We start from the raw sequence: 16,765 nt of genomic DNA, 5'->3' as shown, positions 1-16,765 counted from the left end.
AGATGCCATCTTTTCCAGGGACATCCCTGCATTTTCCAACAGGACAACTTCAAACCACATACTGCATGGATTACAAGTGCATGGCTGCGTAAACAGAGAGTGCGGGTGCTAGACTGACCTGCCTGCAGTCCTGACCGGTCTCCAATTGAGAATGTGTGGCGCATTATGAAGCACACCATATGTAAACAAAGGCCCTGTACAACTGTGCAGCTGAAGGCCTGCATAATGGATGAATGGGGGGAAATTCAGCTTGCTAAACTGAACAAACTTGTGTCTTCAGTGCCCAAACGCTTAATAAGTGATATTAGAAGAAATGGTGATGTTACACAGTGATAAACACTCGACTGTCTCATCTTTTTTGGAGCATGTTGCAATCATCTGATTTGATGTGTGTATATTTATTGTTGTTAGAACAATAAAATAGCTTTGTACATTTTTAAAAGCATAATTACTAGCAAAACAGTGATCTGATGACAAAATAAGGTGGTAAAATATAGTTAGGCCTATAAATATCGGCCTAGTTTTTGGTCAAATTCGGTATCTACTGTACCGAACAGTATGAAAATGTACTACTGCCATCTGCTGGTCAATCTTCTTTAGCTCTCAGTCTACGAATAAAGTTGTCAACAACTCAAAGATATACATTTACATTATGTAATATGTATGCGTAGAGCATGTTTTACACCCTACAATCTTTAGCTAGACACTTTTACAACAAAGGGGACACCGAGGCAAGTTGTCACATGGGAAAGTTTTCACTAGGACTTTACCTCAGAAACTGTAAGGTGTTGAGAGAGTCAAAAAGTGCTTGATTTTGTACCGCATAGTTTCAAGCGATATTAAACCTTTATTAATGATGACACCTACAGATTAGATGTCACTGTCGCATTGGTTTGCTGAAACAGGTGATGCAGTGATGTGATGGGACGATGACTCGTAAATAAAAGACTGTCAGAGTAACTGTATATACCGAGTTAATACTGGTCAATCAAAGCATTAAATGATCATGCATGTGCCTTGTGCCACAAAATCCACACAGAAACAGATGCGCTGCGTGCTGAAGAGATGCGTCAGAGGAACATGAGAATGCGCGATTTTCTGAAGACATAAAGGGAATCACACTGACCCTCTGCGCGTGATACTGTCCTGTAAACGACTACCTTCTGCGGCAGTGAATTTACAGAAAATGGCATGGTGAGATCAGCTCTTTTGGATCTGTTCAGTGTCATTACTTTAGTACACATCGTTTTGCATGATTTCATTACTTTACATAATAAGGTCATGGTAGTTTAACGTCAGTGCAATGAGGCTGTAAGATGTCATCGGGCATATCCATTTCAGTGCGCCATAAAATAACTCGCCTGCTACAGAAAACGGAATCTGTAGCATGAGATATTTCAGCTCTGATTTTAGGTGTATTATATGCGTGTTTTTGTACTGTATTTTAAATTCTGCAACATAAAAGTATACTGAGAAAGTACCTTGTTATTTCTTTTTCTATTATATATATATATATATATATATATATATATATATATATATATATATATATATATATATATATTTGTTGCATTACAGCCTATTATACTTACATGTTTTTATAAATAATTTAAAGAATTATTTACCTTCTAAAATATTAAATCTTGCAGTCACACAAGTGACAATGACGAGTTTATTCTAGGGCTGTCAATCGATTAAAAAATATGTAATCAAATTAATTACATGAGATGCTGATTGATCAATTAAATTAATCGCAATTAATCCTATATTAATTAATTAATTAATTAATACTATAATTAATAATAAAGACAAGTCAATATATATTAATACAATTAATTATAAATATAATAATGTATTCCAAACGATAACATAATGATTTGAGTTAATGGTATGAATTTGTTTAGCATATTTAAATAGCGGATCATTTTAATGAGTAGTTAGGAGTGTAGTTGTAGTTTTTTTTATCTGGCCCGTTCAATTAAAGAACTACAACTCCCAGCATTCACAGCTCTCACTCAAAGTAAAAAAAAAAAAAGCCGCAACTACGGAATCACAAACAGTCCACAAATATTAGAAACGCCGCCTTTATGAGGGTAGAAAGTGGCATTTGTAGCATTATCCTACTGATTTTCTTGCGGAATTCAAGAATTCTTTTAAAACACTGCGACAAATCTGACATCTGTGGGAGAAACAGTTGGCTAACACAGCGACCCGTTTATTAAACCGCAATTATACCTCCCAGCAGGAGGAGTAGGCGGGACAATGACCAAAACACGGCCACAGAAAGCTTAAAACTCACAGGATGGGATGATATTTGAGACTGTGGCCAAAAGGCTGGAAGTAAATCAATGAATATCCAATTCCAGCGCACGCTTTTCTCCAGAAGATAACGGCACGCGGAGTGTGAAGCAATATGGCGCTTCATGCAGAGGAGTGAATATAGCCGCAAAGAAATGGCAACCAGTCCCGACCCATGGTAAGTTTTATATGGATTACTTTAACTCAGTGACTGGCTTGATGTCTTTTTATGACTTGAATATGATGGTTATTATCGGAACTGTATAATAATATCACCGTTTCCTCTCTAAACCCTTGTTATAAAGAATAATTTCGGTAAGAAATTTACCAGATTTGTTCGTGGAGCCTCTATGTGAGAAATATGTATGCATACGACCATGCATGGTAGTATAAATGATGCCCCGCCCTAATAAAGAGGATGATACAGCCAGTGTCCCAGTGGGAGTTACACTGGTTGCCAGATCTAAAACCAGAGATGTGTCACCTGTGTTCTTGGACTATAGTCATTTGTTATATTGTCAGCTGTGCAAAACACATACACTGACAGCAAAGAGTTTGGAATAATGTACAGATTTTGCTCTTAAGGAAAGAAATTGGTACTTTTATTCACCAAAGTGGCATTCAGCTGATCACAATGTATAGTCAGGACATTAATAACTTGAAAAATTACTATTACAATTTGAAAAAGAACTTCTTAAACTACTCAAAGAGTTCTCATCAAAAAATCATCCACGTGCAGCAATGACAGCTTTGCAGATCCTTGGTATTCTAGCTGTCAGTTTGTCCAGATACTCAGGTGACATTTCACCCCACACTTCCTGTAGCACTTGCCATAGATGTGGCTGTCTTGTTGGGCACTTCTCACGCACCTTACAGTCTAGCTGATCCCACAAAAGCTCAATGGGGTTAAGATCCATAACACTCTTTTCCAATTATCTGTTGTCCAATGTCTGTGTTTCTTTGCCCACTCTAACCTTTTCTTTTTGTTTTCTGTTTCAAAAGTGGCTTTTTCTTTGCAATTCGTCCCATAAGGCCTGCACCCCTGAGTTTTCTCTTTACTGTTGTACATGAAACTGGTGTTGAGCGGGTAGAATTCAATGAAGCTGTCAGCTGAGGACATGTGAGACATCTATTTCTCAAACTAGAGACTCTGATGTACTTATCCTCTTGTTTAGTTGTACATCTGGCCTTTCACATCTCTTTCTGTCCTTGTTAGAGCCAGCTGTCCTTTGTCTTTGAAGACTGTAGTGTACACCTTTGTATGAAATCTTCAGTTTTTTTGGCAATTTAAATTTCTTTCCTCAAAACACTGACTGACAAGTTTCTAGAGAAAGCTGTTTCTTTTTTGCCATTTTTGACCTAATAATGACCTTAAGACATGCCAGTCCATTACATACTGTGGCAACTCAAAAACAAACACAAAGACAATGTTAAGCTTCATTTAATGAACCAAACAGCTTTCAACTGTGTTTGATATAATGGCAGGTGATTTTCTAGTACCACATTAGCAATTTAGCATGATTACTCAAGGATAAGGTGTTGGAGTGATGGATGCTGGAAATGGGGCCTGTCTAGATTTGGATGAAAAATGACTTTTTTCAAATAGTGAAGGTGCTGTTTTTTACATCAGTAATGTCCTGACTATACTTTGTGATCAGCTGAATGCCACTTTGGTGAATTAAAGTACCAATTTCCTTCCGAAACAGCAAAATCTGTACATTATTCCAAACTTTTGGCTGCCAGTGTACCTCACAGCTGTGAATGAAGGCCCTGCCTTTTAGAAGACAAATTGATATGTGCATTTGTTTACAGTTCAGTTTGATTGCTCCTAATAGGGGTAATTTGATTTTAAGCTGCAGAAGCAATTGGCAGGATCCAGGATTTGCTTCTGCCTGAAAAGTGTATTATAAGTCAATACTAAAAAGACAAGCATTATGACAGACAAAGCTTTTATTCTCTTAATTCCTAAAAGATAATAATAATAAAAAAAAAATAGTTTGTTGTTTATCAGACCCACTTAAAAGAACAGTTCACCCAAAAATTATAATTCTCTCATCATTTACTCACTCTCATGCCAACCCAGATGTGTATGACTTTCTTCTGTAGAACACAAATTATGATTTTTAGATGAATATATCAGCTCTATAGGTCCATACAGTGCAAATAAATGGTGGACAGAACTTTGGTGCTCCAAAACACAGATTAAGGCAGTAAATAAGATACCAGTGTTTAAATCCATTCAGAAGTGATATGATAGGTGTGGGTGAGAAACAGTTGAATATTTAATCTTTTTTCTATCAATCTCCACTATTACTTCCACATTCTTCTTCTTTTGTTTTTGGGGATTCACATTCTTCGTGCATATTGCCACCTACTGGGCAGGAAGACGAATATATAGTTAAAAAAGGTAAAAAATAGAATATTGCATAAAGAAAATGATGCCTATATTTAGGACCAATACAGATTTGGTACATTGTGACATTATTTAATGACAATTAAGCACATTTTACCTCCAAATGTTATTACCGTAATGTATCTGTATGTTTTACGTTTGTGTTTTTTTACTTTTGTTTAATTCTCATTATTCTTAGTGGTGATAATTTCATTTTCAGTGGTAAAAATGACTACTACAGTAATTACATCTATCACATTATTAAAGGCAGAAGTACTTTACAATTTAAATATATATATATATATATATATATATATATATATATATATATATATATATATAATTATTATTATTATTATTATATTTTTTATTTTTTTGCATTACAGTAATGAGAATATGTATTTTTCCATGTCTGTAATAAGAATTTTTGGGAGAAAGTGTGTGTAATTGTCATGAATAGAATGTAGGGCTGCACAATTATAGCAAAAATCATAATAGTCGATTATTGCCATTGATATTGTAATCGCAATTATTAATGTCGATTAAAATATTAAATTACAGTGACGTCACAAAGTAAGCAATCGTGCAGTTCTTCAGAGTTGCAGATTTCAATGATGGATATGAGCTGCACTCCAGTTTCTTTTAAGCGTTAAATATCGTAACAATGTTTGTTAATGTTAGGCCTAATAAAGTTATTTTAAATGGATATCTATGGTATAGAATAAATTAAATTATTGTTAAATTACTGCTTAAATTTTTAGTCCACATACAGTAAATAATATGACATATTCAATATTCAAACTTATTAACAGTTGATTTAAATTGACCAAGTTACTAACTGCGTTCAGTTAGCCCTGTGGTGGCGAGACGGGACCATCCATCCCGTTAGATCTTCAGTGGTAATCTTGTTCATGTTAGATCATTGTTAGGTCATTTTTGGCCTCAGTGGATGCACTTTGGAAAGTAAAAACAGTCATTTGCAGTCGGAGTTTGTGCGATTCTTGAACATTTTAAATCTACTAATACCAGCTGCGTGGCAAATGGGTCTTTTTAGAGCGGACGTGATAACAATGACGGTGATTCGTGAAATATGCTATTCATGCCATATTGTTTATGTTGGCTACACTTCCAAAACACACTTAGAACAGTTAAGCTGAATTACTTCATTGCTATTTTGTACAAATCAAATCACATTGGCCTACTTATTAACATGACAAAACTAAACTGTACACAGAAATCGAGCAACACGACAAACTATCCCATTACAATGACTGCTGTCACTCACTGTTGGTTTAAACTGTTTGAGACCTGCAATTCAACACGTGCTCAATGACGCTCCGCACAAAGTTCTGCACTCTCGCCAATGCTCTAATTAAAAACAAAGCTGTCTAATCAGCATAATAAATCAATTATTTACACCGCGTCTATGCCTTCATTAGAACGGGAGCGTTTTAGTTTTGTCGTGTTGCTCATTTTATTTAACATCAACGTTCAAAGTGAGTGGTGCAATATGCAGTGAATCCAAAATAATTCCAAAGTGCTTTTCGCTCTTGTTCTACAGCTTCTTTTCAAGTGTCAGGTGATGTTTCTTCAGTATTAATTTTCGTGTGCCACTGCAAATAGAGGTGAAACATAAAGCAAGCATCTGGGCATTCAGATGGTTTAAAACTTGCGCATTAGGATCAGTTGGATCTATGATTGGCCATTGCCATTTCATTGCTCAACGGACATGTCTGTGATTGGTTAGAATACTCAACCGCTATAAAAACATGTTGTAAATACAAACTATTGACGCAACAGGAGCAAACTTAAACTGAACGCTGTAATTGTCAGTTTTCACGATTACATAATCGTGGCAGCCATAATCGTGATTAGTTTTTCAATTAATTGTGCAGCCCTAATAGAATGTCATAATGCAATAATAATAATAATAATAATAATAATAATGATTATAATCAAAATCAAAATCTAATGGTCCTAAAAACAGGCTTAATTTTCAGTTGAAAAATGACTCTGACATATTCTTCACAGGTTTTGTGAGATTCACCCATTATGGACAGTAACACTGGTGCAATCAACAGATGATAGCATCATTTATATTTCCTTCAGGATTATTATCATGATACCACATTTGTGTCTAGTTAGGGCCACCAACTGACTTTCCTCTTTATTTTAGGTTGCCATGGGTGATAGTCTGTCATGACTATCTAGGCAAGAGGGTCTTCCAGGTCCCGCCATCTACACTGATCAAGAACATCAAGACCCTCATGTACCAGGAAACAGACTACCCTGTGTCTCAGCAGCAGCTGTTTCACAATGGAAAACTGGTGAGTTGGAAAACTGTTTCATTAATATTGCAGTTCCATTGACTGGATGAACTGTTTTGCATGGCATCTTTGTCAGCTTTTATTTAGTTTCATTGCACATATGTCTCTCCATCAATCAGGGCAAGTTTTTTTTTAAGGGAAAATAGCGCATATAGGGAGATTCTATCCAAATGAAGAGTATAAACTCACATTACCTTCACCATATGATCACAATCAGCCCCCAAAATACACTGGTTTATAATCCACCCAAAGAAACTGACTTAGAAACTGGGCCATGACCAGCCTGTTTAAATGTGCTCCATTGTGTTGTAATCTCTGCGCAGCCCAGGTTAAGCACTCATGATAGTTTCTAGTATTGTGCAGGGTATAGACAAACAAATCCGTGGTCTTTTCACCCCACAGATCACTAAAAAACATCACAGTAAAATCTATGAGCATTTTCTTTTATTTTGTGTTTTTTAATGTTTTCTTATTTTATCTAATTTTGCTTCCACAGGAAAAGTATTTGTATGTTTTGGGCAGTGGAGTTGTCGTTTTTATTTTTTTTATTTTTATTATCCCCTTTTCTCCCAGTTTGGAATGCCCAATTCCCACTACTTAGTAGGTCCTCGTGGTGGCGTGGTTACCTCAATCCGGGTGGCGGAGTACAAGTCTCAGTTGAGACAGTCAATCCACGCATCTTAACACGTGGCTCGCTGTGCGTGACACCGCGGAGACACCGCATGTGGAGGCTCATGCTATTCTCTGCGATCCACGCACAACTTACCACCGCCCCATTGAGAGCGAGAACCCCTAATCGCGACCACAATGAGGTTACCCCATGTGACTCAACCCTGCCTAGCAACCGGGCCAATTTGGTTGCTTAGGAGACCTGGCTGGATTCACTCAGCACCCTGGATTTGAACTCGTGACTCCAGGGGTGGTAGTCAGCGTCAATGCTCGCTGAGCACCCAGGCCCACCATTTTTAGTTTTTAAATTATTATAGCGCCACATAGAGGCAGAGGCGTGCAATTTTTTTGTGTTCTCAGAATGACCCCATACATAAGTGTGCCAAATTTGGTGATAATATCTCAATCCGTTCAAAAGTTATAACCGTTTTAGTAAAAGTGGCCACTCCCACTACGCATGTTTTGGCATACCGTGTGACAATAAATCAAAAGTATAACTTTTCATATTGGGACTCTGCTGAATCTTTCTGCATTGGTTTGGTTCCAATGGGGCAAACAGCTTAGGACGAGTTCTTTTTTTCGAATAATCCAAAGTAGAGGGAAAACGAGGGGTAGAAGCAAAAATTGGCTGGAGCTTAAAAGATTCACCATGACACAAGGAATCACAGGAAAAAATTATTTTGTTTCTTTCACTTACGGTTCAACAGTTTTGGCCCAAAATGTGATTATTTTTTTTTTCTTGTTCCCCCACTATAGCGCCACCTATGGGGCCAATCGGGCTGATTACATGCAAATGGCTAGCCAGCCGGAGTACTAACATCCCTGAAAGTTTCAAATGTCTAGGCCTTACGGTTTGGTCTGCACGATCAATTTTAGGGCAGAAAAATAATAATAAAAATCCTGACAAAAACAATAGGGTTTCTGGCCCTTCAGGCGTGGACCCCTAAATATAGCTAAAATATAAATATGTAACTAAAAAATTACTCAAATCTGTATAGTCATAACAGCGAAATATGACTTGGACATTTCTGAGATTCACCCTAAAATTAGAAAGGCCCATTGTTGTACTCTAAAAGTCCATCCATTTTGTCATGCACATATTACATAATTCTCACTAAACAAAACCATCATTGATTCTGTGTGTTGTTTGTTGTTACTTTGGGTAAAGACTGTTCGGTTCTTATGTTGTTTGCATAAAGTCTACTTATTTCTGTCCATGGTAAAAGACCACGCACTCCTCTCAGATCAGAAGTGCAAAAGACTTTCCTTTCACACTTTCCTGATTTGACCATAAAGCCACTTACTGATGGCAGCTTTTTATTGCAACTTAATTCAGATTTTTGATATATTTATGCCAGTCTAATTTATGTCACAGAACAATCCCAGTTGGCTTTCCAACACTTTATTCCATAAACAGTCACAGATAGATCAGAAAATAAGAACATGTTGAAATGTATTCAGGTAAAGGGAAGCACCAGCTTTATACATAAGCCAAATAAGTTGGAGATCAAAATGAATTGACTAATGAGTTTATTACATTTTTCATGACCAGGTCAGGCTCCTTTATTCTCTTAGCTTGAAGCTGGGACGTGTCCCTGAATGAAGGGAGCAGGTGGAAGACTACTTCTCTAGCACAAGTATGTCAGACTCAGAAAATAGCCTTGAGAAAACTAGCTCTCAGATCTCACCCTAACATACATATAGCCCAAAAGGACTGGAGTGTTACAGTCTGGCCCAAACTACACCTTAAGATGTGCCAGTATTGTGTGCTTAGTTAAAGGAATGTTACACCCCAAAATTAGAATTGTGTCATCATTAATTCACCCTGGCACCCTTTCTTTCCTACATCAAAATTTTGAAGAATGTGCTGGTCACTCTTTTGCAGTTACAATGAAAGGGGACTGGAGCTATCAAACTTGTAAATTGCCCCAAAGCACAAAAAATAAACTATTCCTTTAAGATTTATTTGCACATGACCTATCTTTGTATGACCATAAACTATGTTCAATAATCTTGGCATCAGTCCAGCGTCTCTAATAAGTTTGGGAATTTTTCGCTTTTGGAGATTTTCTCTGAATGTGCTGCAACAAGTTGGTTTCTTCCAAATACTGTCCAAAGGCATTCCTTTTTCTCTTTACTTTCCTTCCAAAAATCATCTGAGGGAGATGAAATGAAAATATGAGTTGAGGCCAAATTCATTTTTATTTATTGTTCTTTGTGTAGTATGTTGAGTGACTAGTTGCCCAGTACACATGATCTTTACACTAATAATCCCTATGAGAAATGTGTTGCATTTGATTGAAAAAATTAGATTTTTTTTTTTTTTTTACTTCGTTACAATTAGGGATGCACCGATCCGATACCTAGATCGGTATCGGCTCCGATACTGAAGCTTTTAGAAGGATCGGGTATTGGTCCGATGAGCCCGATCAGAATCCGACACTGTGTGTTAGTCATGTTCGTTACTGTCAAGCTCCAAAAATGACATCAAAGAACCATAAAAACACATATGACTCGTGCATTTTATTCAAAGCAACTTAAAGACGTGCGATAGCTCTGTGAATCACAAAAGGCTGTGTTTAATAAGTAAATATATAGTATGCGCAGCGCCAGCGCAGTAGTGAATGGTGCTGTTCTGTTGACACAACTCCACACAGGCTGATACACTCGCGGCTATTTTTGGCCTTCACAGCGGAGCGCAATATTTGAGCGCTACTCAAGAACAACATCTCAGATGTAGATGCTCAATAGTTCGGTTTACTTACAATATGCATTTAGAATGGCACAGGGGATGCATTTTACCAGAATTTGAATAAGAAGCGAATTAAACTACTGTGAACTTGCCTACAAACATAGTGTCGATACTGAGATTTCCAATATCGGCATCGGAAGAGAAAAAGTGGTATCGGTGCATCCCTAGTTACAATGGGCAATTTTCCTTTTGTTACATTACTGGTTTTAATTAAATAAGTTTTAATAAATGCGTAATTTATTGAGATATTTTTGAATGGGACTTTTTAGGCAGCGGAACTTTACAGCGGCGCTCTGTCACTCGAGTCGAGTTCATGACTGCAGCAGCAAGTGCTCAAAACAAACACTTTCATCATGCAATGCCTTTTTACACCAAGACAATTGGATATTTCAAAATTAGAATTGCAGCTCCAACTTAAACTCATTGTGGTGAGTTTTGGCTTTTGTGATAATGTGAACTTGTCAGTGTTGTGGTGAAGGTCATTTTCAGGCTGATTCTGTATTTGATATTATTATAACATCAGTTTCTATGTATGCATTTTTATATAAGAGCTGAAATATATCAGTGCCTACTGTATAAATCCATGTAAACATCTGCGTTGTGTAAATGACTTTTGCTCTGCCTATCGTGTGTGTGCGTGACTGCTGGGACGCATATCTGTGCTTGCACACTGCACAGCAACTGTGCGTTTGACAGATGCGGTGCGTTTTTCTCATGGACTACAGAGAACAAGCTCTGAACTTAAGCCTTTAACACGCTTCAAAATACAGAGATAAGGTGCAGTTTACCCTAGTATACAGAACTAACAGTGGCAAATTCTCAGGGCCAGCAAAGCCTTCTCTGCTGGCTTAACATGATAAATAAATATTTTTCATCCTTTCATTCTCAATCACCTTTTTGCCTATGTATTTTTAATCGCTTTCCACTCTTAATTAATCTACAAACAAATAGAGAAAAACAAAAAGTTTATCCAGTCAGAATTTATTCCTTGATGCTTACAAGCAAAGTGTGACAGCTGTTTCGCAAATCGCATGCATGAAGCAGCGCGTGAGTCTGAGCTCCACCCCCTCAGGCCTTCAGAATTTCCACAGAATCCCTCAACAGTGCAAATGAATGGGCATCTAAAGTCAGATTGTCAGATTCATCAGCCAATCAGATTGATTTATTTGTTCTTGGTGGGTGTGATCTTTAGGATATGTCCTGGTCGAGGCCTTCTAGCTGGCCTTGAGTGACATAATCACACTTTAAGTGATGTACGTAATTCAAGAGCGAAAAGCGTGAGATCTTGCTAAGGAGTCGGCTGTCACATCACCACTGAGAAAGAGATCCTTATGGATTTAAAAACATGAGATGTTCTGCATGACCGTGTGATTGCTTAATTTATTAAACAGGAAAGGAGGACTGATTTTCACTTCAAGTAAATTGGTAAGTGCTTATTGCATTGTTATAGCAACATCTGGAGTTTTCTAAGTGTAAATTAGTCTGCTTGAGCATTCAGTGTCAGATCAAGTTTTGAAAAGTAGTGCTGCGTTCCATTCAACTCGGTTAGTCGATTTTACAACTTCCTACTAGGAAAAGTGCAATGGAATGCATCTTGAAGTCAGAATTACAACTTGTATGCTCGTGCAGAAATTCTGAACTCCGATTTCGCCGAGATGCAGTGGCATAATGTCACACAAACATGTGGACACAGATATACAAAGTAAGTGATAAACATTCACTTTATTAAGTAATATCGATAAATGAGTTTGTTTCCACATTACATGATATTAAAGCTTGTTTAACAAACGCCTGCAGAAACAGGTGTATAAAACATTATAATCTCTTTTAATAATCGTACACCTGAAGCACAAATGCTAGAACTGCAGCATTGTTTATCAGTTGGGTTGCTAGGAGACATCTCTAATGAGAGTCAAACACCTGCTAAGCTAACGGGAGCTTGCAGTTCCGAATATCGGGGAATGGACGGAGATATCAAGTAGGAATATCCCACATCCAACTTGAATGGAAGACAGCATAACCGTGTACCCTGACGAAACGAAATTTATTGCAAGCAACATTTAAATCGCAAATATTATTAGATAGATCTTTCCAGGTATTATAGACCTCCTTGGTAGATTCATATGAAAAATTATGATTTTTGACATTCATTTCACAAAACAGTAATGCTGCAGTTAAAATTAGGCTTGCTTGAGCATTAAGTGTCATTTCAAGTTCTGGCTTTCGTGCATGGACCTGTTTTTAAAATGTCAATTGGTATTACTAGTTGACTGCCACGTAATGTATGATTGTATGTTTGTTTTCTTAATGGCATGAATCGCACTGAAGGCCTAGACTTAAAATGCACGGCCCACGGCTGAGAACTAATGATCTAAATTCTTTCTACACTGAAATACTGTAACTACACTGAACTATGAATCCATTCAGGACTTTAAACGCTGTGAAACAGTGAATGTGGCCATTAATAAAAGCATGATCTTGCTTCTTTTTATTCAGCATTATATATGATTGGGCCTGTGGAATGTTGTTTACATTTCACCGTAATAATTACTAGTAACTGTTTTCCAAAATTGTCTTCTAATTGACAGATTCATCCAACTCTGACAAGCGTGCTTAAAGTGATAGTTCAACCATAAATTAATATACTGTCATAATTTCCCCACTCTCTTGTTGTTCCAAACCTGTGTGACTTTCTGTATTTTGTGGAACCCAAAAGATGTTAGACAGAATGTTAGAGACTGACAGTCTCAGTCACCATTCCCTTTCAAAATATGGAGGAAAAAACGTGCAGTGAAAGTAAATGGTGACAATAAGGCTCTATATGGCTCCTGTCTGACATCTTAATTTGTTGCATTGAAGAAAGAAAGTCATACAGGTTTGGATCAACATGAGGGTGAATGATGAAAGAATTTACAATAATAATAATAATTATTATTATTATTCTGTAAAGCATGTTAAATGTGTACTATGTAATGGAATATTGGAGATGAAATGTTCATTATGTTACATATGAAAGTAACTAGTTTCTCGCTACTTGAGTATTCTTTTAATTGGATTTTTTTTTTTTTTTACTCTTACTCGAGTAATTATTAACATCGCTACTTTTACTTCTACTTGAGTAATTATTATTTTTTTTTTTTTTAAGTAATTGTACTTTTACTTGAGTACAGTTTTTGGCTACTCTACCCACCTCTGTGTGTATACAGGATGTTATCAAGTGAGACACAAGCCAACATTTGTCTGTAAATTACAGTGTTTGAGATGTATAGTCTAATGATGCAGGGCTTTGATTTGCTGTGTAGTCCTATCATCTGCTCTCTGCATGTGCTTTGTAAGTGCTGATCAGTGTGTGTTAGTAGAAGCTTCCACCAGGAAAAACTGAAGACAGCAGACTCTGAACTGGCGCTGTCTCAGCCCTGAATAATCAGTCTCTTAATAGCACAAAAACAGTGATATATCTCAGTGAATTATAGCAGGTGAGCCTGCTTGACACCTCAGTGCAGTTTACAGGGGTGCATTGCGGGCTGTGAAGGTAATAGATGGACGGTGGAAAGCTTAAGAGAGCAGTAATCTCTACAACAATCTCTTTTTCTCTCTCATGCGTTTGATGCTCTGGCTTCATGCACATAGCCTACACTGCCATCTCTTTGCCAGCAAGAGAGACTTGACATGTTGCTAAGATATTCGATATAATAATGTTCATGTACACCAAACCTTTACCTGTGCAGAAAAAAAAAGAAATATATATTCCTCTCTTATAATATGTGAATTTTCTTGGTAAAAAAAAAGAAATATATATATATATAATCCAGAATAGATCTACTGGTCCAGTTCTTTACTGTGGGGAGTTAAGACATTTATATGAAAATGTTGAGCTTGAACTACAAATATTTAGTTTTTGCTCCCTGCATAGATTCATGATGGGGTTGAGATTGGAACCTTGGTGCCGCACGGGAGCCATGAAATAATCATGACACTGCACGGACGAGGACCAAGAGGAGGAGGTGAGACATTGTGTGCACAGTTAATGTTCAGTGATGCATTATTTACTAAGAATATCTAGGTTTAATTGCTTTGTTACATTTTAAATAGATTTCAGTCTAATTGTAATGTAAAGTATATGTAAATTACCCATGCTCTTTTGCTCTCTTTCAGGGAGGTTTGGTCAGACTACGCCACCATTGGTTGATTTTTTGAAAGATATTCTGAGAAGATATCCAGAGGGTGGGCAAATTCTAAAAGTAAGTTTGATAAGTAAAAATGTCTGTATAGGGTTACTTAAAGGAATAGTATACCCAAAAATGAAAATTTTCTCATCATTTACTAACCCTCATGCCATCCCAGATGTGAATGACTTTCGTTCTTCTGTAGAACAAAAATGAAGATTTTTAGGAGAATATCTCAACTCTGTAGGTCCATACAATGCAAGTCAACAGGGTCAAAAACTTTAAAGCTCAAAAAAGCACATATAGGCAGCATAAAATTAACCCATAGGACTCCAGAGGTTTAATCCATGTCTTCAGAAGTGATATGATAGGTGTGGGTGAAAAACAGATCAATATTTAAGTCCTTTTTACTATAAATGATCCTCCCTGCCCAGTAACAGAAAGAAGAAATCATAGGAGAAAAGAGCACTTAGGAGGGCTGTTTGAAAGTGTGGATTTATAGTAAAACATGACTTAAACAGTGATCTGTTTCTTACCCACATCTATCATATCGCTTCTGAAGACATGGATTAAACCGCTGGAGTCGAATAGATTACTTTTATGCTGCCTTTATGTGCTTTTTTTGAGCTTCAAAGCTTTGGACTCTGTTGACTTGTGTTGCATGGACCTAAAGAGCTGAAATATTCTTCAAAAAAATATTTGTGGTCTGCTGAAGAAAGAAAGTCATACACATTACCGGATTTAGGCATGGGCGACATGTGCCATTGCCCAGGGCAGCATCATGCGGGGGGGGGCAGCGGCATCTTGCGGATTTAGGCATGGGCGACATGTGCCGTTGCCCAGGGCAGCATCTTGCCGCTGCCCTGGGCAACGGCACATGTCGCCCATGCCTAAATCCGCTAAAGTGTATTAGCAAGCTAGAACCGCCACTGGTCATACACATCTGGGATGGCATGAGGGTGAGTATATTATGAAATAATTTTCGTTTATGGCCCATTACATTGAGCTGCTTTTGGTAAAAGTAAGAATGCTGTTAGATGTTAAAATAGGGATGTATCATGAAAAAAGAGGGACATTTTATAGTGGGAAATTAAGTCTAATAATGTTTGCTATTATGCTTACCAGGTGACGATATGAGGAGGACCTCCTATTGTACATCACTGCATGTGATTCAGATATTAAAATAGTTCTGGCATGCTTGTTTGCTGTGTAGATGATGTGAACTCATAAACTGCATGTTAGCATTCTAAGTTATAGATGAGACATATATAGGCATTTTCTTGTAGTAAATAAACATCTTAAGAATCAGAATAAGCAGTGAGTAAACTACAAAAAGTTGTGGTCAGTTTTATTTGAGTCATTACCAGGGTTCCCACATCAGTCATGGAAAACCTGGAAATATCAGGGAATTTTAAAATTGTGTTCGCCAGGCTTGGAAAAGTCATGGAAATTAACAAAATCTTAAAATTCTAGTACATATATATATATATATAATAAGTTTAGTTATAAAGTTATACTCTTAAATATTCCTCTCTTATAATATGTGAATTTTCTTGGTAAATATGATCGTGCCTGGTAACGTGCACGTAAAATGACTAGAAATAGCATTTTAGCTTAGCGTAAAGCTGACAATTTACACAAGGTTTATTTCTGTTTCTTCTGCTCCAAACTTACTTCAAACTTACTTCTATGTCTGCTCGTATGAATGTAACACATCATAAGAAAGTGTTTCACCGCTGTTCAAATACACTTTGGATCGCATCATTTATATGTATAAATGTTTTCCATCTGAAAGGACTAAATATTAAATGAAACAAATGACAATAAAATCCAAAGTAATCTCTTCAGTAATCAAAATACTTTTTGAATGTAACTGTATTCTAATTACCAATGATTTAAATTGTAACTGTAGTGGAATACAGTTACTTATAGTTTGTATTTTAAATACGTAATCCCATTACATGTATTCCATTACTCCCCAACCCTAACTATAACCACATTTTTGCGAATTTACTTTTACATTTCATCGCAGTTTCCTGGTAAAAATTAACAATAGAGGTGCTACAACAACTTTGCACTTGATTCACTCTCACACAAATCACGACTACAGTGGCTAATTATGACTTTATAAACACGTATTTTTCGCTCTATTACTCACACC

At 36.8% G+C, this 16,765-nt stretch overlaps 2 protein-coding genes across 3 annotated transcripts in view; one reads left to right on the top strand and one right to left on the bottom strand.

The window, feature by feature from the left end:
* LOC127430030 (tumor necrosis factor receptor superfamily member 19-like) overlaps positions 1-2,354 on the bottom strand; it is a 39,892-nt gene extending 37,538 nt beyond the window's left edge. The window contains exon 1 of the mRNA XM_051679451.1: positions 2,300-2,354. The gene's annotated coding sequence lies outside the window, so the exon portion shown is untranslated. The remainder of the gene's footprint in view (positions 1-2,299) is intronic.
* The window catches only part of LOC127430020 (sacsin-like), a 41,028-nt gene continuing 25,387 nt past the window's right edge, over positions 1,125-16,765 (top strand). Inside the window, exons 1-5 of one of the 2 annotated variants that reach the window (XM_051679425.1) lie at positions 1,125-1,194; positions 2,367-2,476; positions 6,867-7,017; positions 14,352-14,442; positions 14,594-14,679. In XM_051679425.1, coding sequence (XP_051535385.1) covers positions 2,424-2,476; positions 6,867-7,017; positions 14,352-14,442; positions 14,594-14,679 — 381 coding nt within the window. In that variant the 5' untranslated portion in view covers positions 1,125-1,194; positions 2,367-2,423. Of the gene's footprint in view, positions 1,195-2,308; positions 2,477-6,866; positions 7,018-14,351; positions 14,443-14,593; positions 14,680-16,765 lie in introns of those variants that run through there. The other variant, XM_051679423.1, reaches the window with a different exon arrangement.

This window comes from Myxocyprinus asiaticus, chromosome 39 (assembly GCF_019703515.2).
Source record: "Myxocyprinus asiaticus isolate MX2 ecotype Aquarium Trade chromosome 39, UBuf_Myxa_2, whole genome shotgun sequence".
NCBI lineage: Eukaryota > Metazoa > Chordata > Actinopteri > Cypriniformes > Catostomidae > Myxocyprinus > Myxocyprinus asiaticus.
This window is presented reverse-complemented; position numbering and strand designations above follow the sequence as displayed.